At 30.6% G+C, this 22,713-nt stretch overlaps 5 protein-coding genes and 1 non-coding gene across 9 annotated transcripts; 5 read left to right on the top strand and 1 right to left on the bottom strand.

Annotated features, from left to right (window-relative positions):
- The first annotated feature begins 583 nt into the window (after nucleotides 1-583).
- On the top strand, nucleotides 584-1,754 carry LOC109337874 (inactive protein RESTRICTED TEV MOVEMENT 2-like). Its single transcript, XM_019574954.1, has 2 exons — nucleotides 584-732; nucleotides 1,332-1,754. Exons 1-2 carry the CDS (start codon nucleotides 621-623, stop codon nucleotides 1,721-1,723), a joined length of 504 nt encoding a protein of 167 aa, XP_019430499.1. The 5' UTR covers nucleotides 584-620; the 3' UTR covers nucleotides 1,724-1,754.
- Nucleotides 1,755-2,463: 709 nt separating this feature from the next.
- Nucleotides 2,464-2,536, top strand: TRNAF-GAA. The gene has a single exon. It is a non-coding gene; the product is annotated as a tRNA-Phe (tRNA).
- Nucleotides 2,537-2,567: 31 nt separating this feature from the next.
- LOC109337870 (protein BOLA1, chloroplastic) lies at nucleotides 2,568-3,155 on the top strand. The gene has a single exon (XM_019574950.1). The coding sequence runs from the start codon at nucleotides 2,649-2,651 to the stop codon at nucleotides 2,967-2,969; it is 321 nt and encodes a 106-aa protein (XP_019430495.1). The 5' UTR covers nucleotides 2,568-2,648; the 3' UTR covers nucleotides 2,970-3,155.
- A 3,164-nt stretch (nucleotides 3,156-6,319) lies between these two features.
- Nucleotides 6,320-10,078, top strand: LOC109337869 (eukaryotic translation initiation factor 3 subunit J-like). 3 transcript variants are annotated; one of them, XM_019574949.1, is made up of 7 exons: nucleotides 6,320-6,425; nucleotides 7,068-7,130; nucleotides 7,933-8,057; nucleotides 8,418-8,560; nucleotides 9,156-9,303; nucleotides 9,380-9,536; nucleotides 9,643-10,078. In XM_019574949.1, the coding sequence occupies exons 2-7, from the start codon at nucleotides 7,118-7,120 to the stop codon at nucleotides 9,735-9,737; spliced, it is 681 nt and encodes a 226-aa protein (XP_019430494.1). In that variant the 5' UTR covers nucleotides 6,320-6,425; nucleotides 7,068-7,117; the 3' UTR covers nucleotides 9,738-10,078. The 3 variants fall into 3 exon arrangements, 2 of the variants coding, with proteins under 2 accessions (XP_019430494.1, XP_019430493.1); XR_002106488.1 differs by lacking the exon at nucleotides 6,320-6,425 and having other exon boundaries at nucleotides 7,017-7,130; nucleotides 9,643-9,802; nucleotides 9,834-10,078; XM_019574948.1 differs by lacking the exon at nucleotides 6,320-6,425 and having other exon boundaries at nucleotides 7,017-7,130.
- Nucleotides 10,079-11,398: 1,320 nt separating this feature from the next.
- LOC109337871 (probable ADP-ribosylation factor GTPase-activating protein AGD15) lies at nucleotides 11,399-15,505 on the top strand. Its single transcript, XM_019574951.1, has 9 exons — nucleotides 11,399-11,571; nucleotides 11,991-12,049; nucleotides 13,039-13,129; nucleotides 13,203-13,257; nucleotides 13,594-13,690; nucleotides 13,802-14,000; nucleotides 14,312-14,483; nucleotides 14,694-14,820; nucleotides 15,215-15,505. Coding segments are annotated over exons 1-8 (726 nt in total). The 5' UTR covers nucleotides 11,399-11,520; the 3' UTR covers nucleotides 14,696-14,820; nucleotides 15,215-15,505.
- Nucleotides 15,506-19,019: 3,514 nt separating this feature from the next.
- LOC109337873 lies at nucleotides 19,020-21,025 on the bottom strand. 2 transcript variants are annotated; one of them, XM_019574952.1, is made up of 2 exons: nucleotides 19,888-21,025; nucleotides 19,020-19,284 (listed from the first exon to the last, which is right to left on the bottom strand). In XM_019574952.1, the coding sequence occupies exon 1, from the start codon at nucleotides 20,924-20,926 to the stop codon at nucleotides 19,955-19,957; it is 972 nt and encodes a 323-aa protein (XP_019430497.1). In that variant the 5' UTR covers nucleotides 20,927-21,025; the 3' UTR covers nucleotides 19,020-19,284; nucleotides 19,888-19,954. The 2 variants fall into 2 exon arrangements, with proteins under 2 accessions (XP_019430497.1, XP_019430498.1); XM_019574953.1 differs by having other exon boundaries at nucleotides 19,020-19,281.
- Nucleotides 21,026-22,713: the final 1,688 nt, after the last annotated feature.

The raw sequence follows: 22,713 nt of genomic DNA, 5'->3' as shown, positions 1-22,713 counted from the left end.
TTCCATTTCCAATTCCCTTTTTGTTATTTTTTTAATTTTAAATTACAAATTATGACAATTCCAAAAAAATACAAAAATACCATACTAAAAAATTACAAAAATACATTAATTTAACTAAAATTATAACATGTTAAATTACCATACTAAAATACAAAAATAATCATTTAACTAAAATTACCATATTCAAAATACATTAATTTTATAACTTAACCAAAAAAAAAATACGTGAAACGAAATAACCCATGCAAACTCGTGTATGGGGTCCACGACACTGGAAGTCGTGTTCCCCATCCACGATTTCAGTGAGGAGAGAGAAAATTAAAGGGAAATCGTGGGTCTGGTCCACGACTTTCCCCTAGAGTCGTGCTTGTCATCCACGACTATGCCAAAGTCGTGGACCCCATCCACGACTTTTAAAAAAGTACCCCAATCCCGTAATTATTTGAAAAGGTACCCCAAAGCTGGGATAGTGTAGTCTCACTATCCCGGTAATTTTTCCCCCAATATTGCATGCTACCTTTTATACAAAGATATTGAATCACATCTCTTCCATGCATTATATTTCACTCATTTGTTACATTTCCATAACTTATTAAGAAAATATCAAGTTAAAGACATAGATGGAAACCAATGGTGCAGCAGCTACTGGCCATTACTTGTATGAGGATTTTGAACCTTTCTGCAAATGGCTCACAGAGAAAGAACAAGAGACTCTTGAGATTGATTTGAAGGGTATTGAATTTTCTTACATACATATTCTTGTTTGGACAATATGTTAACATGCAAATCATTATATAATATTTCATGAGTCTTGTATATTAATATATTATATATCATTCATTATGTAAACTTCTCAGTTGTCACCTTAATTTTTTAAGGACACAAATAAATCATAAGTCAAAACTTGGCAAACACTAAGACAAAAAATTAGATGAAACGAATTATAGAAACTAGAAAGAGAAACATATTAATAAAGATAAGTGTGGTACCCCTATTTTGGTTATGCCACTTTTTTTTTGGAGCAGTTATTATACTTTTTTTTTGTAATTTAAAAAACTCATTTTAAGTCAAATTTTGAATAAAATGGTCTTTTCAACTAGATTTATTACAAAACTATGACAAATTTTTTAAATTTGTTTGTAGAGTAATGTTATATCCTCCTACTAGTATTCTTCTACTCATAAAAGAAAAACATATGTCACTTGTAAATCAAACATTAATAAATAAAATATCACATTGTAACATATGTTATGTTTTTTCGGTAGGTATGATGATTAGGAGGATTTGGTAGGAGAATATATCATTTTCCTTTTTTTTTTTTTTTGTTGTAGGTTTCAAAAAGGAGCAACTTAAGGTTCAAACCAAGAACAAAGGGTTCCTAACAATTTATGGTGAAAGGCCTCTAGATGCATCTACTTCTAAATGGAGCCGTTTCCACAAAGAAATCAAACTTTCAAAAAACTGTATTATGAATGAAATTAGGGCAAACTTTTATAATGGGATTCTTTCCATTACAATGCCTAAAATGGTAAAAGCAAGGGGAAAAGAAAACACTAAGGAAGCATTTCTTGAAGCCACTGAACATGTCAAAGATGATACGATTGAGAATCATTCCGTTTTAGGAGTAAAAACAAGAAAGAAGAGAGCCATTGAAGTAGCAGTAAAAGTAGTTGCAGTAGTGTCTGTGGTGGTTGCAATTGGGAGTTATATAGCAATAAGTTAAATAAGACCACTAAAATGAAAATGAAGATGTGGCTAAATTCTGGAACTATGGTAATGCATATGATTGTAAGATTGTTTTCATAATATTTTCTGTCGTGAAAAAACTGTCCAAGTTTAAAGATAATAGCTTTGAAGAAATATAGTATGAGGGGATTATTGGGATCACCTAATTCCATTATTAATAATTACATTTAATTTTACCTCATCTTTGATTCAATACTTGGATATGATTCCACCATAACTAATCATCCTTAAGAAAAAATAGCTTAAATGTAGGATAATTATGTAAAATAGAATATGTTGAATGTAATTTATGTATAGATCTTTACACTAACAATATGTTTATTACATTTGTGACTTTTGTAACTTGATTCACATTGAACCCTAAAATTTGTTTAACCTACAACTTATAAATCTTTATAATGAATGCATAGTTATTAAATTTCGAATTCCTTTTTTATACTATCTATCAATCACGCATAAGAAATTGATTTCTTTTTAGATGTGATTGCCCCTTCTAAGTGTCCACTCACATAAATTGAAATATTAATATTTTGTTTATTTTAAAGATCTCATAAAGCTTATAACACTAGAACAATGTGTTATTCTTAACCTCAAATTCGTCTAATTTATCTTAATAATCAAATTCCATCAGTTTGATATGGTGAATTCGTCAGGTTTCTTCATGTTTTTTTATTTTAGCTTCTTTAGAATATAGAAACTTGTTCAAAGTAACAAGTTGCGGGGATAGCTCAGTTGGGAGAGCGTCAGACTGAAGATCTGAAGGTCACGTGTTCGATCCACGTTCACCGCATTTTCATTTTATTTATTTTCCTTTCTCAATTTTAAATCTTAAGGTTTTGATTGAACATTTCCACTTTTATACAAAACCCTAAATCGAAACCTTCTTCGTTAAATCCAATTCGATGGGTTCGAGAGGAGCGAGCATGGTACTATCGCGAGCGAACAGGATAAGATCGAAGCTGCAAACGGCACTCGAAGCCACCATTTTGGAGGTAGACGACGTGTCGTATCAACACGCTGGCCACGCCGCCATGAAGGAAAATTCCTCCGATAATAAAGAAACCCATTTCAATTTGAAGATCGTTTCACCCAAATACGAAGGCCAAAACCTCGTTAAACGACACCGTATGGTTTATGATCTCCTTTCCGATGAGCTTAGTTCTGGGTTGCACGCTCTCTCCATCGTCGCTAAGACCCCTCATGAAACAACTGCTTCCAAATGAAGTTAGTGTTCAAAGTTTGAATCTTTACTGTGATTCTTAATGACCCATTTGAATTGAAATTGTTTTAACTAATTGGGTATTTATGTATTGCGTTGAACATCGAAGTAGAATAAAGTTGGTCTTACATCGTAGCTTCTTTTGAATAAATCTGAACTTGTTGTCTCTCAATTGGGACAATGTGTCTTATTTGACTGCACTCACTTGTCAATTTGGTTGTTTCATTTCAAGTACTTATGATTTAGCTATTTAGGTGCTTGCAATTGTTCTGAGTGGAATATTGATAATCATATGTGGCTTAGTTATACATAGAATGTGAGATGTTATACTTGGTTGTAATGGAAACGATTATTCACTTGATTTTACTTATATAGGAGGAATCATTAAGAAAGACTTACATATCAATACTCTGTCGATGAACATGAGGTATGAGGTAAAAGCTTAGTTGTTGTTGTAATGTGCAAGAAAGACTTACAAATATCGTTTGTGTAGTGGTGTAAGGCCCCACTGGATCCTCAAGGTTGGGAGTTCGATTCCTGGGAATGACACTTGTTGGGAGGGGCAGCTATGAACCCCGGAAATGATTAGTTCCTTACCTAGAAAGGTGAGGAGATACCATTGGTAGTACAAAAAAACGTGCATGTACTATTTTGTTACTATATTTTGGACTCTGCATTGCCTGACAGGGCATATATCAGTATTCTTAGGCCAATTTTCTGTAACCATTCTCATCTTAGTTTTTACATGTGTGCTCTGCTTTTAAATTTAAATGTGGGTACTTACATGAATTCACTGTTTGGATGAGTGTTGGTTGCCTATTTCTTGAAAGTTATGATTGACATACAATAATGGTCATAATTTATTATCTTGTATTATACTTTGTCTTTATTTTTCTTTTTGCAAAATCTCCTTGTGTATAATTCAAGATTTCTGTAATTGACTGTTATTTACCTAAGGCTCTCACATTTAGATGCACACACATTAATGGTGAAGTCAGACTGCTTTGTTTCTTTGGAAAAAAAATCTCATATTTTGGGGTTAGTTTGGTGTTGGTGTAAGACTAGGGGTAAAATGTTCATGGTTGAGTTTTAAATACATTTTTTCTAGTAAAGCTGATGCATGAAATTTTAAGCTCCATACCATAGGCAGTAATCTATATTTAAGTCATTAGTTTAAAATGTCAAAATAACCCAAGTATTGGCAATTGGGTGAAGCTTTTCATTGAATTGTCTTTTGATATTTTTGAATGGGAGGTGCCTTTGATATTGAACTGCCTTCCCCTAACAGGATGAGTTTCAGATTTTTGGGAGGTGGGATTGACTTTGCTGTGAACTCAATTAGTTTTTCTAAGTATGTGTTGAAGAAAATAACTCTGAGGAGCTTCAGTGATATATCTTTCTTGATATATTGTCATCATTAATCCAAGAGAAGCAGCTTCAGGATATTCTTTGTGCCTTCTTTCTTTCTCTTTCATACACAAAAGAAGGTAAAGGAAGAGGAAGACACTAAGATATTTTCCTCCGGAGTAGTTTATGGCATAAGCAATAAGCTAAGGAAAATAGTGGATCATATCCAGTTATGAGTTGGGATAAAACATTTACAAGGAAGTGTAATAGAGGTCTTAAAATGCTAACTAGAGAAAGACTCCAACACTTGAGAACCCAAGTTTCTGAGATAAGTTATGTTTTATGCTGTGCTGCCATATAATGTAGCCAACTTATATTTCTCTAAGTGCTCATAAGCATAGGGATTCAAAATATTTTTATTTCTGCATTTCATTTCAACAATAACGACAACAGAAATCGTTTATCACATAATTATTTAAATTTGTTTAGAGTTTAAAATTTATGCGATAACAGTTTTACAAAGTTTCTTACACTGTCAGCACATCATCTATTATTGTGCACGTTTTAAAACGTGTAAATCAAATTCAAATTTCTTTCCCTTCAATACAACACGTTTTAAACTTGTATTGTTTAAAAAAATTAACAATCAAATCTTAATTGTTTATTAATTGTGCACATGCGTTCCATATTTAATTTGAATGTAATATCTATACATGTAAATATTTTTACATATTCATTTGTATTATTTTTTGAAGGATGGATAATTAATCATAATTAAATACGAATGTTAGTTGATGTATATTTTCAATACATATACTTTTTTCATTTTATTATTGCTTATATAAAAACAGTGCGTATTATCTGGCATGTCTATTTTTTTGTTTATTTATCCATCACTCATTAAGTAAATTGATTTAAAAATCTAATATTTCAATGATTTTGTTGGGCACATGACTTCATTATAATGGAGATAATAACATATGAAGATGGATGTTATTCGGAGGCATGCAGGTTTATGTTATTAAATCCTGAATCTGTAATCTATTACCTAAACTTGAATATAATGGACTAAAAAATAAAGTACTATCCTGGGTTCTGTTGGGTTTTGAGTAAACTGACCCGTATTAAATCCGTTTAAAATACATGCATTTTGATTTAAAGGAATCTCTCAGTGTTATACATGTATTATGTATATTATGTTTATAGTGTAATTTATATAATTTATTTTTATTATTTTTATTTAAAAGTCAATAAAGATTAAATAAAAATTTAATCTTTATATATATTTGATACTATAAAAATTTATATATATTTGATACATCAAACATAATTTATTTTTATTATTTTTATTTAAAAGTCAATAAAGATTAAAAATGAATGGTAGATGATGCAATGACAGTGTAAAAAATAAATATGCACCATTCATACAAATAATTATGTGACTATTAATTAATTATTAATATATTATTGTATTACTCATATTTATCTTACAATTTTTATGAAGAACAATTAGAAGTCACTCTCATTAATAAACTCCATCAACATAAATTATATATATATAAATAAATAAATAAATAAATAAATAAGAGAATTCCTTACATCCAAATTAAGTTACACTAATATATTAAACTTCAGTCATTCATTTTCTTAAATTTAACAAACCAAATAGGTGAAGCTTACAAGTTATTTAAGACTTCTTTTTTTTCCACTTATACTTATTTCATCTATCTATTTGGTCTGTTGAATTTTAAAAAAATAAATGACTGAAATTAAGTATAACTAGTATAACTTAACTTGCATATAAATGAATCTTTCATAAAGAATTGAAGATTTATCCATTGAGGTGGATTGATTATTTATTAAAAAAATAAACTTAAAAAAATAGCAATTTAGAAGAATCTCGAACCCAACAAAAATCCAATCTTGTATTAATTTTTTTAAAAGAGGAACCCAATCGTTTTTTTGCGGGTAGATCCACTAGTTTATTTAGTTGGTTTGAGCTCAATTTTATTTGACCACACTAAACCACTTCTTCCCTCAATCCATAACCGCCCACATTTCTCCGATCATCGCTTTCTCTCTCGTCGTCGTCGCCGCCGCCGCCGCCAACCAGGTTTCAATCGTTTCTCCCATCTATTTCCCTTGCCCAATCGGATAGACCGAGGTTTATTTCTTTCTTAGAAGATTCTAGATAACCCATTCGATTCTTTCTCATCTCGATTGGAAATTACCTTTTGGTTTCAAAATTAAGGAATTCTCTTGAAGCAGCACTAGCAGTTTTTCATGTTTTGACACTTCAATTTATCTGTTATTTTTATTATTATTTTTGAATTTATATTTTCCCTAGAAATGTTGCAATCTTTATTTCTTTAGAGGGTGCTAAATTCGAACATACATGTTTACCATGTAATTTTATGCCTTTAGTTGTAAGATTATATAATTTTTTACTGTAGGAGTGACTGATTCAATTCTTTGGTGTATTGAAAAACCATAACATTATTTTTTTGTTGAACTCATGACTCTGCAATTCTGCATCACTGGTTGTGTATAGCTGAGGTTATTAGATTGATGTTGTTTAGCAGTTATGCATGTCTGTGGCAGAATGGAAAATAAGACTATTTTGATCCATGCATCTCTCTACTTTTTTTCTTGATTGGTTTAGGAGTTGGTCATGTTTGAATTCTCTTAGTTTTCATTGCTCCAGGGTTTAGATATCTGATGACAAGTTTTTGTTCTTTTATGTGTATTCATGCAGTTGGTTGTACCTTATTCTGTTGTTCTGTTTCATTGACGAAGTTCTGCAAAATGGATGATTGGGGTAATGATTCTGATTCATGTTTTTTATAGATATGCATTAAGCTGTCTTTAATTTCTATTTATTTAAAACTTCAGAAACCATCTTTAAAATTTCCTAATCTCTTCTACCCTATTGTTATTCATCATTGATACGAATTTTGTACATAGGGGGGTTAGCAACTTCGCATAATAGATTTTTATTAGGTGTCACAAAAAGTATAATAATTGCTTGTAATCAATTGGTTAGGTTGGAAGCATAGGAAGCTCGGCAAATTGTTTAGAAGTAAATAATGTTTTTTCAGTTGCTTCCGTTCATCTTAAAAGACCACTTACATGTTTGTTTATTATGACTTATGGGTGCACTTTGGATTCTTAGAATCATTAAAAGAATGGGATTTATTTTATTGGATTTAGAAATGAATTTGGATATTTGGAACTGAAAAATCAACTTTCATGTTTGGAACACAATAAAAAAGGTTCATGTTCTTTAATTTAGAAATTTGACTTTCTTGCCCTTAGAATACTTGAAAGGATAAACTAATAATGACTAGATTGTCGTCTCCAATATGAAAACAAAAGTTGAACTGCTTCAGCTTCAGTAAATATCTGAGCATGCATGACTAAAATCACAAGATTTCCACATGAAATAAATTCCCATTATGTAATTTTACAAACAAGATTTCATTTGAACACACTGTGTATTAAATGTAAAAGCCTATAAATTTAATATAATAAATTAATAATTCAGCCAAAGTATGCTTATGCTTCTTCCATTTTATTTTGAATTGTTGTAAATTTGACAATTTGTTGTGTATTTATTCCAGAGGAAGAGCAAATTCCATCTCTTGATCTTGTACTAAAAGACAAAACTAAAAGTAATTGGGATGATGAAGATGTGGATGAAAATGATATAAAGGAGTCATGGGAGGATGAAGACGAGCCTGCTCCGGTATGAACAATCAACAATGATTGCTCACTTATGCGTTGCATAGTTTGTATGCACTTTTTAAAGAAAGATAGATGTAGCTCATTCATAGCTATCCAATTGCTTTATTTGGTGATAATGCTAATTGCCAACACAACCACTGTTGTTTGTGATCTTCTGCATTTTGTAGATTACTCAAATCTTGAAATTGCTATATTTTGTATATAAGTATAAATGATATAAGGAATAAGGTGTTTATGTTAATTACTGTACAGTGCTTAGTACAATTAAATTTGAGTGCTATGATTGCTTTAAATGAAGTGATGTGCATTTCTTATAATTATGATTTTAGTTTTTCCTTCCTAATTGCCACTCATTTGTCAGGCACCTGTAGTACCTGCTGTAAAAACTACTGAAAAGGCTCCGACAAAATCTTCTGTAAAAGGTGCTGAAAAGAAGGCAAAGCAGGTAGAACCAGTAAAGGAAGAACCATTGGATCCTATGGCTGAAAAACTCCGCCAACAAAGGTATATTGTTTTCCGTCAAAATATCTGATGTTTCTTTTAGAATTTCTTGTTTAGGTAAAAAGTTAGGAAAATATGATTATGAGCAATTGCAGATTATAACATTTCCATAGCACTGAATCTTCTCTTGTTATGGGAACTTGGTTTTGATTACATGACATATTGGTCTGTCAATACTTCTTGTTCTTTCCCGTTTAATATCTCTTTGCTAGCACTATATCTTCTTTTACATCTTCTCAAACATGTAATACAGTTGTTTTAATGTTTGCTTTGATTAGCTAGGTACGTACATAATGGGGAACTCTTTTTTCTTATTTTACTTTTGGGGGTTAGGGGTCTAAAATAAATCTAGATGAAAAAATGAGAGGTTCAAAGGAGTAATGTAAGGATATCCCGTTGTATGTGTGTCTTAGGATCCAAGTACTCCTTTTAACCATAGGTGCTGTAGTATAGTAAAACATAGCACACTGCCTTAGAACTGTCCCTTCCTTAATACTGCTATAGCCACTGAACATGATTATTTGAAAATATCTCCAAGAAGCTTCAGGTTTATGGTTTACAATATATTTGTTCATATTTAATTTACACTCAATCACAGATTGGTTGAAGAAGCTGACTATAAGTCCACCAAGGAATTATTTGGTGGGGGAAGTGATGAAAAGAACATTGACACCTTTATACCGAAATCTGAGAGTGATTTCTTGGAGTATGCAGAGCTCATCTCAAACAAGCTTCGGCCTTTTGAGGCGAGTTATATACTTCTGCTTGTCCCTTTAAGTATTTGTTGAATGGGCATCCTAATTTCCTTATTGATGAATGCAGAAAAGTTATCATTATATGGGTTTGCTAAAGGCAGTAATGAGACTATCAACGACTTCTCTGACAGGAGCAGATGCAAAAGATATTGCATCTTCGGTAACTGCCATTGCAAATGAAAAGATAAAAACAGAGAAAGAAGCTAATGCTGGTAAAAAGAAAGGTAAAATTCATTTTAGATTAAAAATCCAAGTTGCTTTTATATCTGCGTTTATCTTCCCTTTTTCTGTAGATTTTTCCGTGTCTTTAAATGTTTTTGATGTCTGCAGGTGGCAAGAAAAAGCAGCTTACCGTTGACAAACCTGATGAGGATTTTGTTCCTGCCGATCGGTATGATGCTCTTGATGATTATGATTTCATGTGAAAATTTTGATCTGTTCGGGATTCAGTCATGGGATTCAACTTAGAAGTTGGGACAAGACCCTGCGGCATACATTTGTTAACAATTGATGAGTTCTGTCCTGTGATTTATATCCAAATAGAGTGTGCATTAGTGTCTTTTGCATATCGTTGTCAATTTTGTTACCATGAATGCATTGCAGCCTGTTTACATATACCTACATTAAATTTTCAGTAGATGATTTATTTAAGTTAGAAGTTTGAATATGAACTTTCAACTTTAATTATACCTTCCGTACATTTATGTACTTGGATTCTAAGAATGGAGTTTTTCTTTTTTAATCTTTATTACCAAGGATCTTACTTTTGGGATGCCATAGTTGATTATATGTTAGATATACATCTGATTGAATATGTATAGTGTCGTGGTCGAGAGTGAGTTATTTGATGTGACAGTAGAATGACAAAATACTTGGTCAAGAGAGTTGGCCATGAGGACTCATCCTTTCTTTCCTACGTGTTAGATATGAATTGTTCTAAATCTAAAGCATTTCTGTTGTAAGTATGTAGAGTTGATTTAGTTCATGTTTTAATAAATAAGCTATGTGCTTGAGGTAGGCTCATAGATACCTTACATGGGTAGAGGGGAGTAAAAAGATTGTTTCCAATTACATTTGATGATAATTTAATATGCTTTTAATGTACTCTTTCTAAGTGTAAGAAATATGTCATTTCAATAATTTATTCATAAAAATATGAATGAATAATAGATGATGTGTAAATAATATAAAAACTCTTATGTGCATAGATTATTTTCTTAACCACCATCCATTGGTGTAGGTTTTACAATTGTTTATTTAATTTATATTGTAAAAATAATTACAAATCACTTTACAAGGAGTTTAAAGAGTTATCCAAATCCCTTTACAAAAAATTTAACTTCAACTCCAACCAGAAAATCAAAATGCTTAACTAATAAGTACAAAGCTACTTTGGGTCAGACATGAATTGATGTGAGTCATTCAGTGTTTGTTCAATTAAAGTTTTTATATAAAAACAAATTGTTTCAATATAAGAGCGTTACAATATTGTGTTGAGAGAAAATGATAAAAACAACTTACAAACATCAAGCAACTATACATTAAATTAAATGTGATTGACAAGCACCAGTTCCGATAAGTTAACTATTAGGGAGAAATTAGAATCCACTAGCCTTGAAGGGATAAGAGAAGTGGAGGGTGAGTGGTGATGTTATAGGGAAGATATGCTTTTGGTACTGGAAAATATGCTGATATAGCTTCTTAAAAGTTCACATTAATTTACTATGTCAATTTACTACATAACAATATATAGTTCACAATTTCACATGAATATATTATGATACTGAAAATGTGACTATTTTTTAAGGTATTGTCTAGGGAAATCTTTCGTCTTACAATAACTTTAAGCTAATATTTTTTATATGATTCTAGAATTTCTTAATTAAGTGCTTAGTCAAAAGTGATGTTAGATGAAAGATGGAGTGAGTTTGTGATATTTGAATAATAATTGAAGTCTTGTATTGATTGTTAAGAGAGTTTTTATATTTTGGCATATAAATAGAATGATGAATGACACAACTCCATGGAATTCCGTGTTTCTCTGCTTTTCCAACGGTTCCTCTCTGATTTTGTTGTGACATAAACATTAACAAACAAAACCAGATGCATGCAATGATTTGAATCTCCTCTTCTCTTTTTATCATATTTAATTTTCCCATGTTTGCTCTTCCTTCCTTGTAAGGTTAAATAGTTGAAGGTTTTGCAAGCATGAATGGAAAAGCCTCTATATCTAAGGAGCTCAATGCCAAGCACAACAAGGTTCCATTTTTATTTCACCCTATATATTTTTCTAGCCAATTCTTATGTGGGCTAAGATCATAAGACTAGTGTTTTAAATTCCAGTCGCAAATACATTGCATTAACTACAACCGGCTAGAAAATGCGGTTAATACGACTGTAATTGTGATATTATTGTAGAGACTCCTAAAATTATAATATTGTGATCACAGTTATGGTTGCAAAATACAATTTAAAACATTCCTTCAGACTGAGAAGTTGACATCAAATTGTGCACATTAAATTGGTGTCACATTTTTGTTAGACATTTTATTTTCTTACATATGGTAGTATGATACCATGTTATGCCTTATGAAAAACTAATGGAAGAATTTGTGGGGTTCTTTTTATTTTTCATGTTTTAATTGTAGTTTTTGGTTTGTTGTGTTGGGACTATGCAGATCTTAGAGGGACTTCTGAAGCTACCTGACAACAGAGAATGTGCAGATTGCAGGAACAAGTATATACTTTTCTAAACCTATTAGTCATTATACTATGTTCAACATAAGCAATAGTAATGTGTTTCTTCATGAATCTTTTTTGACTGCATTAGGGGATTCAGTGCTGTTTTATTTGTTGGTGTGTGCCAATAACCATTTCAGTACTTTTGTTTTATCATATAGTGTTATTATGATTATCCAATTTTTTTTGGTATTATTAAGGGTATCCCCTCACCCTTCCGGGCAAAGAACTATGCACTTTTGGAGTGTGTAACTGCCCCTCCCAACAAATGTCGCTCTCAGAAATCGAACTCTTGATCTTTTGGTCATCCTAAGGATCTAGCGGAGCCTTACACAACTAGACCAATAACTTGTTAGATTATGATTATTCAAAATTGTTTAAAGGAGAACTCTTACATGTAATATTTTTCAGAAAAATAAATAAATTTGTTAACTTGACCCTGAATATAGTATCATTCTTCTTGAGCCTCCTCAATGAAAACCTTATTCAAATAGAGATTGATTGTGCATTATTAATCTATTTAATGGTGTTATATCCACTTCTAAGTTTATCTCTTTTCATTCACTTTACAGTTATTCCAATCCTCTGATTTTTGGGGGATCAATTCTTGTTTCAACATTGATAATTCACAGAGATATAGTACTATTGAGGGTACTTTTTTGTGTGAAATGAAGCAATACAATTAAAATTCATATTGGAAGCTGTTCCAATACTATTTTTAAGTAAATAAAACTACACATGAATTTAAATTCTCCTTGCAGAATCAGAAATTTCCCAAAATTTAGTCATGAACTTGTTCCAATAGGAATGAAAGAGATGTTCACTTTGCTTGTTATCTTCCATCATCATTGTGGTTTTTTCTTTGAACTATAGTAGTGTCAGTGTGCTTCTTTGCAGTCATGTAAAGACAAAGTTCAGCTTTTGAATTTGCAACTATTTTCCATAGAAGCTAATGAAGTTATGAAACATATAATTTCGATATTTCAGGGCACCTCGATGGGCGAGTGTGAACCTAGGAATTTTCATTTGTATGCAGTGTTCAGGAATCCACCGAAGTCTTGGAGTGCATATATCAAAGGTTTATATTCATCTTTCCTTATCTGTCAGTTCCTGAATTGATAATGGCTGAGCCTTCTTTATTTTGCAACTAGGTTCGGTCCACAACTTTGGATACATGGTTGCCAGATCAAGTTTCCTTCATGCAATGTAAGAAACTGTACAATCTTTTCTTACTTTCTTATTGAAAAGTATGAATAAGCAAATTATGAGATGACATGATTCACATGAATCAATTTGCTTTCTTAAAAGGCGATACGAAGTTCGGACAAAATTATATTACACAAGTGGTCTGGTCCATTCAACTTTATAGGAGGAGATTACATAATATCCATTAAATTGATTAGTGAAAGTAATTACTCATGGAATATATGTCAATTGTTGAATTTTTTTGAAGGGTTATGCTATTGAACTATTTTGCTACTGAATTTATATGGTGATGGTACTTATTTTGTTTGCATAATAGTATTTGAGTGTTTTATGCAGTTATGGGTAATGTGAAGGCAAACAAGCACTGGGAGGCAGAACTGCCGCCAAATTTCGACAGAAATGGATATGGAATCGAGAAATTTATTCGTAACAAGTAAACTGTTGATGGATTCTTCTTATACATGACATAACTTGAAACCTTAAGATGGAATTTTCATATGCTTCCCCATTTTCTACTGCTATCAACTTGCTTAGGAATTTTCAGGTATACCGAGAAAAGATGGGCTTCAAAAGGTGGATATCATGCAGCTACAAAGTTAACTGATACAATCTTTAACTTCAATGAGTCACCAGCTGCTGGAACTAAGAGTGGTATTCCAAGAAATAGGAGATTATCTCTAGAGGAAAGCATTCTTGTGAGCCACATGGCACAAGTTCTGCCTCCAGTAACACGATCTCGTGAGGTATTCGATTTTAATTGCAGAAATATTATGACGACTTTGCTTTTTATAACACCAGTACACATATTATGCGTTAGCGTTATAAGTAGTAATGTTGGCCGTGAACTTATCCGTAACGAGCTTTCAAATAACAACTCTCTTTTCTAGCAGCATGCCACAAATTTGCACTTAGTCATCTTATTAATTTCCCCTCTCTTATATATAGCTCTGATCTCTTTCTGCATTGTGTACTCAGACATTTTTTGGTTGCTTTCTAATACTTACGACGTCTAGAAATACCGAGACAAGATTTGAATTTTATCCTTTCAATTCAGGGCTCATTAGATTTGCCAACGAAGATTTCAGTTTCGCCACCAATAAAGAGGCCATCCGTATCACTCGATTTTGATAAGTTATCTGGAAAGAGCAATGGCACTGTTGATCCTTTTGGCTTTAGTGATAAAAAGGGTTTCTCTGTACCTCCATCAAACTGGACAACCTTTGATTGTAAGATAACAATACTTGTATCATACATCTTGATCTTCCTTCCATATTTGCTTATTCACTTGGTAATAATAGTTCTTAGAGACTCAACTTATAGGAATTGAAGCTTTTGTTCCATAGCCTCACACCCTTATTGCATTCACAATGAAACTAAGATGGAGCATTTCAATGTTATGCACTACTAAATTATGAAATAAATATTTCTTTTTGCAGGAGAAAGCATGTGCAATATAATTTCACAAGATTTAGGTGCAGGAGAAAGCTAGCACTTGGGTAGATTTCACAAGATTATAGGTGCAGATAGTCTAGCTATGTTGCATGAACATTTGACCTTGGTTTGGTATGTCCTTATTTCTAAGTTCAGTTTTAACAATGCTAATTTGATGTCCTTTTTATTTCCATATTTTTGTACATTCATCTAAAATCTAGAGACTTTTTGTGTCATGTGCATTAAAATTACCTGAACTAAGTCAAATTAGCTCAAGGTTACTTATTTACGTGATACAAGCAACTATACTCGGAGCAATACCTATTGGGAGGGGCAGCTATACATCCAAAAGAGATTAGTTCCTTACAAAAAAAAAATATATATATATATATACACGCCTTTATCACTGATTCTGAGATATATTTTGATTGTGCCACCAATCTACAGTGCAAACAGTTTTTTACACCTTGTTCCATGTATGGCATATTGGAAGAAAAGATTTTACAAAGTTTGTCTGTTTTCACAGGCTTCAAGACCAAGTTTTCAATCAACATACTGCAACATGATATAGATTAGGCTCATCTACACCACTTTGGCATTGATAAAATGGTTCTGATTTTCATTGTAACTCTTATTACTTTATTCCTACAAGGCCACTGGCTGAGGTGGTGAATATCAAGAAAGTATCAGTTATCATTATTTTCTTCTTTCATAGTGTCACATTTCTTCGAGTGTCTGAAATTAAGAGGTTGTAAATTGTAAATGAAATATGTACCCCTGCTTAAGTTTGCTTTTCCTATTCACTAATCTTATTTCATATGTCAAAATACACTCAATTTTTTTTATTGAACTATGGGTTGCTTAACAATATTTGACATGAGTAATGTTATATATACAATAATACAACCAATTCAAGTAACTTCTCTCATTACTATACTTTTCATAATGTGTAATTTCGTAAGTCTTGGCCTTAATTTGCAGCTAATAAATTGTTTAAAATGTTAAACAGCCTCATTAACATTTTTTTAGAATGTAATTGATATATATATAGAATTGCATACACATTAACATATCAATGAGACATTGATTTAGCGATGTAACATTTCATTAGATTCATGTATTGTACTAGGTTAAAGGTTAAATTCTTATGAGAGATACTTAGAATAAATAATCACATATCCGAAAGAGAATAGTCTTTTTACCCATAAGTAGATATATTTGGTTATATTAAAAAAAGATAACATAATAATAACATGAGGATACTTTTAAAAACTAGTTATTCATCATGAATTGGTTTATAAATTTAGTTCAAATTAATATTAAATATACCCCATGCCACTTGAAATAAGATTCTTAAATAATGTTCTAAAAGTTTGTTACAAAAAACATTTAGAAATTGGTATCCCATTCCAAAATATATAATACCTTTGATATTTATCTATGTTCACATTAATCTAGGTGTTTATTTGGAAGTCATCATTAAAAAAAAGTTTGGAAAATGACATAAAGCAACTTAAAAGTATAATATATATGCAATAGTAATTATCATAATATAAAGATTTATACATATTCATCATCTATTATTCATTTGTACTATTATATTTAAAAGTCAATAATATTTAAAATTTAGTGGTAAGTAATACAGTAATAATGTTAAAAGCTCTTAGGATATTGCTACATATATTTTTTTCTCACAATTTAATTTGGTTTTCTCTTCATTTTCTCAACATGACAGACCAAATTTGTTAACCTTATTGCTTCTTCAAGTCCATTGCATACCACCCCAATAATACCTATAGTCTATGTCCAAGACTAGTGCATTGCTCTACTTTCACTATATTATCTTGTTCACTGCACCATAGCTTAAGGACCACAACTTACAATATTACTACATATATTTTTTTCTCGCAACTTATTTAGGTTTTTTCTTCATTTTCTCAGCATCACAGGCCAAATTTGTTAACTTCATTGCTTCTTTAAGCCTAGTGCATACCACCCCAATAATACATTTAGTCTATGTCTAACACTAGTACATTGCTCTACTTTGAGTACATTGTCTTATTCACTACACCATAACTTAAGGTCCAAAACTTAATCGTGCCATAACATTTTGTGGGTTGTTTCCGTTAGTGCCTAATAAGAAAGGGACTTGCCTTTCATAATGGCTAACATTGTGTCTTATTCTTAGGCCATCTAGTTAGTAGTACCTTCTTCATTTTTTGTTCTTTATCCATTAACTATTAGTCTATTACCATACCAAACTACTCAGTTATCTAGACAATTCACTTCAATTGCAGCCTCCAACTTGCTCCTTCTCTACTATTTTCATTGATATTCAAATTTTTGTACTTTAGGACTGAGGGTAAAAGGCTAAAAATATATATTTTATATAGTAAAACTAAATATTTACACAGTTTTTATTTATTTTATTACTTTTAACTCATTAAGATATTGTCATATAAATAAATAAAAAATCGTTAAAAATAATAAGAAACATTTTTATATTAATTATTAAAATTTGTTTGATTCGAAATAAAAAATGAGACAGTCTTGATGACAAGTAATCTAAAGGTTGAGATTAAAAACTATTAAAATTTATATTAGAAACATTAAATTATTTGCTAAATTTCAAGTTATATGAGTTGAATTAGAATTTTGAGATGTTCTAGATGATATATTATATTCACTGCATATCCTTATTGAATATAGAGTAATTATTTACTATCTTGTGTTTTTCAATAGTACCCATTTGTTCCTAAAAAATTATAAAACCCAAAATAGTTCGGCAAAAATTATAAATATGAATTAAATTAATCTTTTTAACATATTTTACAACACTAAATAGAGATTAATTTAATCATAAAAATTCTAATTTAACATACGTTTAAAAAATTTGGGACCATTTTAGGTTTTTTAATTTTTGAGCGACCAAACTGATAAGATTGAAAAGTATGATGGACTAAAATATGTATCTACTCTTAAATATATCTAAAATAATGTTTTTAGTTTTCTAAAAAACCATTGTATTTTTCAAAACAATTATTCAACCAATTCCTTAACTTGGCATGCCAAAAAAATTGTACACAGCGAGGTAGCAGAATCCACCGACAAAAGTAGAAAGAAAAAATGAAAAGAAGTAAAGCTAAACTTTGGTATTTGAGGTTAAAGTCTTTTCACTAGCTACATTTGAAGCTGTAGACATGGCCAACTTCTTTATGAGTTTTTGTATTAGCATAAGTTGTAAAACCCTCAAAAATTGTGACACAAATAAAAAATGTGGGGTCTTTTGTTTCAATTTTCCCACCTTAGTGGTCATAATTAAAAAGAAGGCTTGAAGATACAGCAAGTTCTACATTATTACATCTACAAATATCTATGCCATATTGCCATTAATTTTGATAGATAGTGTGTTCAAAAAGTTATTTTGAACTTTAATCTTATAATTTGGTCACAAAATTAAACGTTTGCTTTTGTGGATATTGACCTCAAAACCAATATCCTTCAGCCAAGATGCACATTTAAATTGAAGAAGGTCCCACAAAAACCATGCAAAGAAAGCATAGTTGAAGGGACAACTCACTCCTAACTTTACTTTCAATTCATCCTTGTTCATTCACTTTTAACTCATTTTTCTTAAATTAAATTAAATTCACTTTTATCTATTATTAATGTTTCATGACTATTGCCTCTTTAAAAATATATAATATAAATGAATAATAAATAATATAGTAATTATATATAAATCTCTACCAATAATGTATAGATATTATGCTCCTTTTTATTCCCATTTCAAAAGAAAACATTTTTATTCTTTTTCTTAACATAGAAGAAAATAGGAAGAGGATCATCTTTAGTTTTCATTTGAAAACCTTCTCTTATACTCTCTTTCTTCTTTCTATCATATTTATTTTATCTTCTTTCCATGTGTGATACCAAACCCACCCTAAAGCATCATATCTGCAAACCTTCATATATCATATATTATCAAAAGACTATAACTATTCCTCTATCAACAAATATTACCAACTTGCATTTCTATGATTGGAGTAGAATCTCTACTTGAAAGTTCAGTATTAGATCTAAATCTTAACACATGGCATAGGAAAAAATTAATGGTCGTGATTTTAATTATTTTTACTATAATAATATTAAAAAATTTAACTTTCTTTCCTCTCATATTTTGGTATTGAATGGTCCAATATTGGAGGGGTTTCGGTTAATATGATTAATACTTGTTATTATCGGTAGCAAAATGTAACTATTTAAAACTTTTTAAAGTTGAATTAGCTATCAAACTAGCATTGCATATAATTGAAGATGGTGTACATTGAGATAATCCTCTTCTATTGCTGCTAAGTAAGCTTCTAATTACTTAATCAATACAAACATTATGTAACATAAAAAAACACTAGATTTCTAAATAACTAGTAGAACTTGGTAGAGGAATAATAATCTACACAAAAGAAAGAGCACAACAGAGATTATGTAACTTATGTCACAAGAAACTTGACAAGGAAAAAAGTCCATAATGTTTGATACTTGTCTTGGCTTCTTCACACAGTCTCAGCAGCAAAAATATATACACAGCAAGTCCTGCTAAAGAAGATTAAATAAAAAAGAGTCAACATAGAGAAAATCAAAAATCAAATGTGAATGCTGGATTTGATGTACCAAAGTACATTATATACTAGTCTTGTACCCTTCAACCAAGTATTAGATATGGACTATAGAATCAAACTGTCATTTTTGGAGTTATATTAATGCATATTTTGTGTATACAATAAGCTTTATGGAATCCTTTCTGAGGTCACATTTCTTAAAAAGTAAAGGATTAAAGTTCAACACAAACATTTGATATGTTTAATATAGACATAGATAGATTCCTCAGCATAGTGTTGTATCATACTACTATTAGTCTATTACTAATTCAGTATTAGGAAAAGTGAACACTTTTCTCATCTAATCTAACATATATAAAAAAGCAACTATTCCAAAAACTTCAACTAATAGGTAAAGGCTCATGAAATATTTATATCTAACTTTACATCACTAAATAGGTTATATATGATAATAGACATAGCTGAAAGTGAAATTCTGCATAATACCTGAAATTCCAATGTGCTGAATATATGTAACAAGAACAAAATAATACTAAAAATATGACACAATTTAAGAATATACCTATATGTATATATGTACCTCAAAATGGTTTAATATACTTGCAGAGATTTCTCATTATGCTAAACTTTCATTGAATGAAGCCACATCAAACACAGCCATTAACCATATCCAAGAAACGCTGATGAGATTCAAGCCTCTGCAGCTTCATCTGATTATTGAACATCTTAATAAAATGTTCTGCCCTTTGGTTCAATTCCTCTTGACTCATTGATTTGTCCCTCCTCAAAGACACTCTATCATTGAAAGTTTCAGACTTTTTGAACTCATTTTGAGCCCAAGCTACATGGTCATCAACTTCACCATTTTCACTGAATGGTTCTGCTTTTGTAATCCTTGCACCCCATGTCTCACTTTTCTTCATTTGTGGCTTCTTGATTTTCCCTTGTCCTTCCATTATAGTCCTCCATGTTGCTTCCATTGAATCATCACCATCACCATCATCATCATTGCTGTATTTTTCAAATGGTGATGAGTGAGTGATGAATTTGTTGAAGGACATACCAAACTCTTTCACTTCTCTTACTTGTTCTTCTTCTTTTGCTTCTTCTTCTTCCTTAGGGTCATTGATTTGCTTTCTTTTAAGTGATGATTCAATGATGTATTTGTTGAAGGGCAAACCAAAGTCTTCAACTACTTTCTCTTGTTCTTCATGACCAATCTCTTTTGCTTCTTCCATAGGCTCATTATTTTCAATTTCTGGCTCAGTTGGATGAGTGCAAATTTCTGAAACCATGGTGGGTGTATAAGTATGCTTATGAGGATCAGAAAATGGTGTTCTTTTATGGTGGAAATTGGAGGAAGCTGCAATGGTGATTATGATGAAGTTCACTATAATATAAATGAATGGTAGTGATAACCAGCTTTTTGCTGAGGCACAAAATTGAGGTAAAGTTGAAAGAACAAGGTTGAATGTGTATGGAATTATAGCAACTTTCAACAACACAAGAATAGATATAAATCCCATGAACATGAGTACAAGTTTTGCAGCCCATAAAGATGTTTGGAATCTATCTGGTTTAAGAGAAGATGGGTTTTGAAAAAGATCCATCATTGACATGTTGAAATAGTACTAAAGTTAAGTAACTCTTCAAAGAAAGCACTTTTGTTGTAAAAGCTGTTTGGAAAATGAGAAGAATAAGGCTTTAGAAAATAAGAAGTTTTCTTAGATGAATAAGAAGAGAAAGTAGCTCTAGAAACTGAGGTATGACTATCTAATTAGGTACCTTTGGTTATTATAAATGATAATATAAAAGGGAGAACTTTGAGACTCTCCTGCATATATACATGTAAATGGGTATCTTTGGTTGAAATTGATTTTTAGGTTGAAAAGAAATATCACGAAAAAAAATGTATACACCAATAGTGTGAGAGTTTTATATACTATTAGTCTATTATATATCATTTATTTTTAATCATATTAATTCTTAAAAAAGTAATAAAATAAATGTTCAATGATACAATGATACAATGATTGTGTATAAATATGTTATATTTTAGGTATTTTTTAATAGAGTGAGTTTAGTTTGTGGATTTTATTGTTTAATAATATTTAATCTCTAACGAAAATATTATTCTAAAACATTAAAGTTGATCTACAAAATTAAGATGTTCTATGATATAATTTTGAATGATCAAATTATCATACTAAAGGATTATTTTTTCATGGATTAAATTGTCTTCTAAAAATTTTCTACAATTATTAATTATTTTCTAGAAATGAAATTGGATTATTTTGAGTTGTTAAACTAACGTTTACTCTTTACCACAAAAAACTTTTACTCGTTTTTTTCTTTCACATGTAGAATAATCAAAATAGAAATTACATATTTTGTTTCATCCTATTCTCACAATCTCTAGAGAACACTACTTGGTAACCAATGTTGTTTGATAATCTTCTCACCTTATGATGCTTATTTAGAGTAGTCAGAGTTAGGACTCCATCAATTTTGAACCATCATTGTATAACTAAAATAATAGAAGATGATAAAGATAAACTCATCAATAATATTACACCTAGATTAAGTGTGTTTATAGTCATTATTTTAAGTAGTCAAATTAAAGTGATCTAATTTAAGTAGTGTACATGAATATAATCTATAAACATAATTGTATAGATAATAAAAGTTTTATTTCTATTTTATGATAGGCGAAATTAAAATAAGAAATGAAGTAATATCACTATCCATGAAAGATTATTATGCACTTATAAATATTGGATTATAATCCCCAATTATAAACTATAACAAGACAACATAACATGAACTACAACATACATGCAAAACAAGATTCTCTTCATCCCATTAGAGGAGAAACTAAGGCTAAGGGTGATATACAATTGGAATGCCCAATAACCTAAATGTTCTACTATTAATATGCATTTGGATAGAAGGATAAATGATTACATTTGCATACAAGGACAAAGGACTTGGAATTGGTGGATACATGATAAAGAATTACATAGAGTTCATTCACCATATTCTCTATGAATATATCAAAGTACGTTTTCACTCTAGTTATGTATATATGTTCTCAATGATTCAACATGAAAGATTTTGGCCATATATGATGATAGTGTTCATCATTGTTAGTATATTTGTATTTAAGTATAAAATATCCCACACCATTAAAGTTTGATGATTTTTCCTACAGAGTGTTGCAATATAGGGCCCTCTTCAAATTCAAAGTAACCCTCTCCTTCCTTGTATACTAGCATGAACAAAGATAAACAAACTCAAAAATAAGGTGAAGAAAGATAAATGAAAGAGGAAGAACACCTCTTGGTGAGACCCACTAATATTATAATGTGGCTCTCAGGTCATTGGTCATTATTAGTGGAAGCAACTC

Source organism: Lupinus angustifolius, unplaced genomic scaffold (assembly GCF_001865875.1).
Source record: "Lupinus angustifolius cultivar Tanjil unplaced genomic scaffold, LupAngTanjil_v1.0 Scaffold_13_2, whole genome shotgun sequence".
Classification (NCBI taxonomy): domain Eukaryota; kingdom Viridiplantae; phylum Streptophyta; class Magnoliopsida; order Fabales; family Fabaceae; genus Lupinus; species Lupinus angustifolius.
The sequence above is the reverse complement of the archived record's forward strand: the minus strand, read 5'-3'. Positions and strand labels throughout refer to the sequence as shown.

What these genes read in the sequence shown, in the direction of transcription:
- LOC109337871 (XM_019574951.1), top strand. Translation starts at nt 11,521, where the DNA reads ATGAATGGAAAAGCCTCTATATCTAAGGAGCTCAATGCCAAGCACAAC. An exon ending in TCAATGCCAAGCACAACAAG is followed by an intron (nt 11,572 to 11,990) that starts GTTCCATTTTTA and finishes GGGACTATGCAG; the next exon opens with ATCTTAGAGGGACTTCTGAA. An exon ending in TTGGAGTGCATATATCAAAG is followed by an intron (nt 13,130 to 13,202) that starts GTTTATATTCAT and finishes TTTTGCAACTAG; the next exon opens with GTTCGGTCCACAACTTTGGA.
- LOC109337870 (XM_019574950.1), top strand. Translation starts at nt 2,649, where the DNA reads ATGGGTTCGAGAGGAGCGAGCATGGTACTATCGCGAGCGAACAGGATA.
- LOC109337869 (XM_019574948.1), top strand. Translation starts at nt 7,031, where the DNA reads ATGACAAGTTTTTGTTCTTTTATGTGTATTCATGCAGTTGGTTGTACC. An exon ending in GAAAAACTCCGCCAACAAAG is followed by an intron (nt 8,561 to 9,155) that starts GTATATTGTTTT and finishes ACTCAATCACAG; the next exon opens with ATTGGTTGAAGAAGCTGACT. An exon ending in TAATGCTGGTAAAAAGAAAG is followed by an intron (nt 9,537 to 9,642) that starts GTAAAATTCATT and finishes TGATGTCTGCAG; the next exon opens with GTGGCAAGAAAAAGCAGCTT.
- LOC109337874 (XM_019574954.1), top strand. Translation starts at nt 621, where the DNA reads ATGGAAACCAATGGTGCAGCAGCTACTGGCCATTACTTGTATGAGGAT. An exon ending in TCTTGAGATTGATTTGAAGG is followed by an intron (nt 733 to 1,331) that starts GTATTGAATTTT and finishes TTTTTGTTGTAG; the next exon opens with GTTTCAAAAAGGAGCAACTT.
- LOC109337873 (XM_019574952.1), bottom strand. Translation starts at nt 20,926, where the DNA reads ATGTCAATGATGGATCTTTTTCAAAACCCATCTTCTCTTAAACCAGAT.